Raw genomic sequence first — 6,000 nt, 5'->3', positions numbered from 1 at the left:
CTGCCCCCACCAGGCTCCCCCCCCAGGCTTCCCTCCCCTCAGGCTCCCCCTCCTGCTGAGGTTTCTCCCCTAGAAGTTTACCACCAGGCTGCCCCCAACAGGCTCCCCCCCCAGGCTTCCCTCCCCTCAGGCTCCCCTCCTGCTGAGGTTTCTCCCTAGAAGTTTACCACCAGGCTGCCCCCCAACAGGCTCCCCCCCAGGCTTCCCTCCCCTCAGGCTCCCCTCCTGCTGAGGTTTCTCCCTAGAAGTTTACCACCAGGCTACCCCCCACCAGGCTCCCCCCCAGGCTTCCCTCCCCTCAGGCTCCCCTCCTGCTGAGGTTTCTCCCTAGAAGTTTACCACCAGGCTGCCCCCCAACAGGCTCCCCCACCAGGCTCCCCCCCACCACCAGGCTCCTCCCCAGGCTTCTTGCTCTCACTATTGTTGGTCAGGCTCCCCGTCAAGGTGGTGAGAGTCACCTTGGGCCTCCAGCATGCAGAGTGGGATGCGCTCCTCCTGGCAGCTCTGGTCGCTCAGGTAGTAGTAGTGTTCGTAGGTCACGGCGGAGCACCTGACGGCATCCCAAGAAACAATTTATTCTCAAATACAATTTGATAATATAAATAAAACATAAATACCTTCCAAGAAACAATGAATATGAAAAACACACATGGAAGAATATAAGAACAAGGAGAAAACAGCAGAAGTGATAAGGAGTCCATGCAAAGTATCTTGAAATAGTGCACAGATCTCACACTGAATATACGGAATATTTGGAAAGAGTGTATTGGGTATGTCAGTGGTTGAGGGAGCGGGGAGTGGAGGAGGAGGAGGAGGAGGTCGGGGATCACACATCCTGCCTTACTGAGAGGGGATCGACCCCTCTATGCTGACCATCATATTGCCATGGGAGATGAAATGGTCGGACTCGAGTCCGTTGAGTTTAACACTTATTAAAATACACAATGAACAACGCAGATGAACCTAAATGTGTTAATAACAAAATTCACATTTAAGGAACGTCTGGTCATCACAGAGGACCAGGCACGTCTGGTCATCACAGAGGACCAGGTACGTCTGGTCATCACAGAGGACCAGGTACGTCTGGTCATCACAGAGGACCAGACACGTCTGGTCATCACAGAGGACCAGGTACGTCTAGTCATCACAAAGGACCAGGCACGTCTGGTCATCACAGAGGACCAGGCACGTCTGGTCATCACAGAGGACCAGGCACGTCTGGTCATCACAGAGGACCAGGCACGTCTGGTCATCACAGAGGACCAGGCACGTCTGGTCATCACAGAGGACCAGGCACGTCTGGTCATCACAGAGGACCAGGCACGTCTGGTCATCACAGAGGACCAGACACGTCTGGTCACCACAGAGGACCAGGCACGTCTGAGGGTAGAAATTCCCAACACCCAAATACTAACCCCTGGAGCAATAAGAGGTAATTATTGTACTAGGAATTATATTTTACTAACACTACAAACCAGTAGTGTCGCAATATTAAATCTTATTAATCTGAGGCGCTGTAATGCCAAATTCTTTCTAGAATCCATGGCTGCGATTGTGTCAGCCGCCCAGCTCATGAAAATAAATTATATATATATATATATATATATATATATATATATATATATATATATATATATATATATATATATATATATATATATATATATATATATATATATATATATATATATATATATATATATATATTGGTGTATACTGGCAGCAGGTTTTCTTTCAAACATGTTTCATTGAATATGACCGCATATTCTGTATTTATTATTTTCTGGTTTAGGGCGTTTGACATGCCATCTTCAATCTGGTGCCCCTAGGAATCACATGAGACAAGCCCATGACATTACTCTAACAAGAGAAATGTTGAACAAGAATACTTGCATAATAGACAAAACCCAAGATTCAAGAAGATTACAAATTCTTGAGGCAATTCACATAAGAATAGAGCGACCTACCATGAACACCCAAATCACGGAACTATTTACTCTACCCACCATGAGAGTAAGGACAAGACAAGAACATATCGATGCCAACACAGAAGACAATGTCCAACATAACAGGCCAATTACACTGGATTAATCTTTGTGTTTAGATAGGAGATGCCTCGTATGGGCCAATAAGCCTTCTGCAGCCCCTATGTTTATCCCTTATGTATCCCCCCATGTTTTCACCTTCATTGTATTATCACCTGACCTAATGCAGGTATAAAATCAACTAGTATTGTAAGATCTGTTCACTTGAGAATGAACCATGGAGGTTCGAAACGTCGTGCAAATTATATAAATAAGTGTAATACACTCTATAGTAAATCACTTCTTTTCTTCACCTTAAAAGTACGAAAATGAGTTTTGGAGAACTCCTATTTCAATTAAGCCCTGATGCTAAGAAAATAGTTAGAGGGATAGAAGCCCTAAACCAGAAAATAATAAATACAGAATATGCGGTCATATTCAATGATATATATATATATATATATATATATATATATATATATATATATATATATATATATATATATATATATATATATATAATATATATATATATATATATATATATATATATATATATATATATATATATATATATACATATATATATATATACATATATATATATATATATATATATATATATATATATATATACATATATATATATACATATATATATATATACATATATATATATATACATATATATATATATATATATATATATATATACATATATATATATATATATATATATATATATATATATATATACATATATATATATATATATATATACATATATATATTGTGACGGAGTTCCCCCCCCTTATAATTCTCCCACGCCTGCAGTAAGAGTCATGTCTGCTTTTCCCAAGCGTTCTCTACGTTGCAGGCTACAATTTGATATATGGGAGAGAGTGAAGTGTTCTCGGAGACCCGAGAAATTTGTGAAATAGTAATATTTTGGCCTGTGGTATAGGCCCTTTAGGGAGCCAAGATGGCGCTGGCTTCTCTGATCTCCCGCCAAAACCGTGTGACGTCAGTGGCACCGGATTGGTCACCGACAGCAATGTGGCACCGGGAGCCAATGAAAACCTCCCGTGGCGAAAGTGACGTCACGAAGGAAGGGGGTCCGGCCAGCGCGCCGGGCTGGCGCCAGCAGTCAGTCACGACACGTCATAGAGGTCGGACGTGCGACGAGTGGTCCTGTCTGTCGGACAGCTGTTTCCCACTACCGTGGATTTACGCGTCATCGGAAGTTCGCCAGTACTCTGAGAAGTCTTCCCTAGTTCATGTGTTGAACCAGAAGAGGGAATTGACGGTTATTTGAGCAACAAGTGCTCCAGTCAGGTACTGTGCCAGTAGCAGTGAAGCCGTGCAGTGACGTAGGTTGACGTCTGTGGCAATTCACCAGTTCGTGACAGCGTAGTGGCTGACAGAGCCACTGGGTAGCTGAGGAAGAGAGGACTATTTGGGGAACCGGACGACTGTAGCTGAGACGTAGGCGACAGCCGTTGCTGGGAGAAGACGACGGCCAGGAGACCGACTCCAACCTTCAAGAAGTCAAGGAGGAGGACGGACCTGCAGTGAGGAGGCACGGAGACGACGCGCTAAACGGTGGGACGACGAGAGGCTCTGGTAGGACACGACGACGTGTAGAGTGGGGGCGTTCCCGACACGAGGACCAGGAGCTACATCTCGACTCTCATCGGAGGATAGGGTGAAGTAGGTGGTTCTAGTTCCCTCCCCATTCCCCTTTAGTTAGCTATATTATTTGGCTATATTATCTAGCCTGAAGATTTTATATGTCGTGAGCAAGTCTCACCTATGTCACGATAAAGCACCAGTGTGCTAGACAGTACTATCAAGAGTACTTGTAATATTCATGTTGATTATTGGTGTGTACAGGCACCAGGAACCAGTGATAAATTTACTGTGTTGTGTACATCTTTCTATAGATTTTTGATATGAACATATAGTGGTGAATTATATATAATATTATGCCAGTATTCGGAGGTTAGGCTATGTGCCCAGAAACTATTTATTTTCCATGTATTGATGATTGATTTATATACCATATATATGTCTATGTTCATTCAGTGAATAATCATTTGCGAGTACAGTGAATTATTGCGTTATCGCCCACGAGAGAAAGTACTGAAAACTCCCGTATTAATATTTCATAATATATTGTTGGATAAATAACAGTGTAAGACCATTACAGTGAATCATTGTAGAATTGATTGTAGAAAAGACTGTTTGAGCCTGAGTACAGTGTAACTAAGTAATTCGGTTTATTTGTGCCAATATCGAGTGTGCGAGTTTCTAGTAATATTGGAGAATTTAAAGAAACCGCGCGCGTGAATCTAGCAAACAAGCAAATTTCGCGCGGAGAGTCCATTGCGATCAGCTGTTCTTGACACTTGATGAGGAGGGGGAGGTGTTGCCACCTAATGATCGCGGACTATTCGTGGGAACTTCCGGCCGCGTCAGGATTTGCTGATTTATGTGTTGTTGTTTGGCTTTGTGACATCTTTCATACATTTTAAGTAAAATACAAAACTATCTTAGTGTTTTTATCATTCCCTCCATTGATCTTGTGGCTATATTATATTGGTAAACATAGAGTGATAACAATAAGTACCTGCCTGATTCCTGATCTTTGAGTGTGACCTTGCCAAGGCTACCACTGAATACACCAGTCCACTGAGGGTGTTACTGGCCACCTTAAACACCAGTTGGCGATCTTGTGTTTAACCGTAGAGCCCTATTGTTGGGGAGGGCACACGACGGTCGATGTGATCGAGTCGTGTTCTCACTCTTTCTTAATAAGAGGCCGTTAAGATTGACTGGGAGACTCTCCTGGCGTGCAGTGGCGCCGTGAGGATCGAGGGAAGACCCGCAGGGCTACGGTGAGTTACCGTGAGCATAACTATTGCTCACCCCAGAGTAAGGGTAGAGAATAATAGAGAGGTGAAACCCCCAACATTGGCGACCTTGCCAGGATTTCAATCGAAGTAAAGGTTGCAGTGGTACTTGGCAGTGGTGTTAGAGATCAGGTGCAGGTTAACACTCATAGCACAAGATGGAGGATGATAAAGTAACCAGGTTTATTGACTCTAGAGACGAACAGGTGCTGGAAGAGTGCACCAAGGCACAGTTACAGGCTATAGCGGATCATTTTGGAATAAAGCTGAAATCTGCCCGAGTTGGTGAAAGAAGACTAGAGATAATGGCTCAGCTCAAGGCTCGAGACGAAGCTTTGGGGGAGGAACGGCCCCAAACACCTGCCAGTGAGGGTGAACACTTGAGTATTGGTGGAAGCAGCAGGGGATCCAGCGGCAGCAGGCACAGCATTAAGCTGGAAATAATGAAGCTGCAGCTAGAGGCACAGCAGCGCAGAGAAGAGCGAGAAGCAGAGGCTCAGCAGCGCAGAGAAGAGCGAGAAGCAGAGGCTCAGCAGCGCAGAGAAGAGCGAGAAGCACAAATGAAGCGTGAGGAGCGAGAAGCACAGACGAAGCGTGAGGAACGAGAAGCACAGCTGCGCCGGGAAGAGCAAGAGCGAGAAGCACAGCTGCGCCGGGAAGAGCAAGAACGAGAAGCACAGCTACGCAGGGAAGAACGAGAGCAAGAAGTTAGGCTGAGACAAATGGAAATAGAAGCCAACCAGGAGGTGGAGCTGAAGCGAGCTGAACTGGGACTAGGTGCCCCTGCCCCGCCACAGGAAGACCGACGAGTGAGGGAACGAGACCTGCCGGTCTTTGTGCCTAGTGAAGCCGAAAGTTTCTTCGATCACTTTGAGAGAGTTGCTGCTATGAAGAGGTGGCCGAGGGCGGAGTGGGCGGAGTTGGTCCAAGGGAGGCTCACAGGGGAAGCTCGCCAAGCCTTCACTATGCTCGACTTCCAAGAATGCACTAACTACGATGCGGTAAAACGAGCTGTGCTCCGTTCCTTTAAGCTCACGCCAGAGTGTTACAGAAAGAGGTTTAGA

General features: G+C 44.8%; 1 protein-coding gene across 1 annotated transcript in view; it reads right to left on the bottom strand.

The window, feature by feature from the left end:
* Positions 1-394: 394 nt before the first annotated feature.
* LOC123748439 (uncharacterized) overlaps positions 395-6,000 on the bottom strand; it is a 102,130-nt gene continuing 96,524 nt past the window's right edge. The window contains exon 9 of the mRNA XM_069309400.1: positions 395-550. Coding sequence (XP_069165501.1) covers positions 418-550 — 133 coding nt within the window. The 3' untranslated portion in view covers positions 395-417. The remainder of the gene's footprint in view (positions 551-6,000) is intronic.

The sequence above is a fragment of the Procambarus clarkii genome, chromosome 65 (genome assembly GCF_040958095.1).
Source record: "Procambarus clarkii isolate CNS0578487 chromosome 65, FALCON_Pclarkii_2.0, whole genome shotgun sequence".
NCBI classification, from domain to species: domain Eukaryota; kingdom Metazoa; phylum Arthropoda; class Malacostraca; order Decapoda; family Cambaridae; genus Procambarus; species Procambarus clarkii.
The sequence above is the reverse complement of the archived record's forward strand: the minus strand, read 5'-3'. Positions and strand labels throughout refer to the sequence as shown.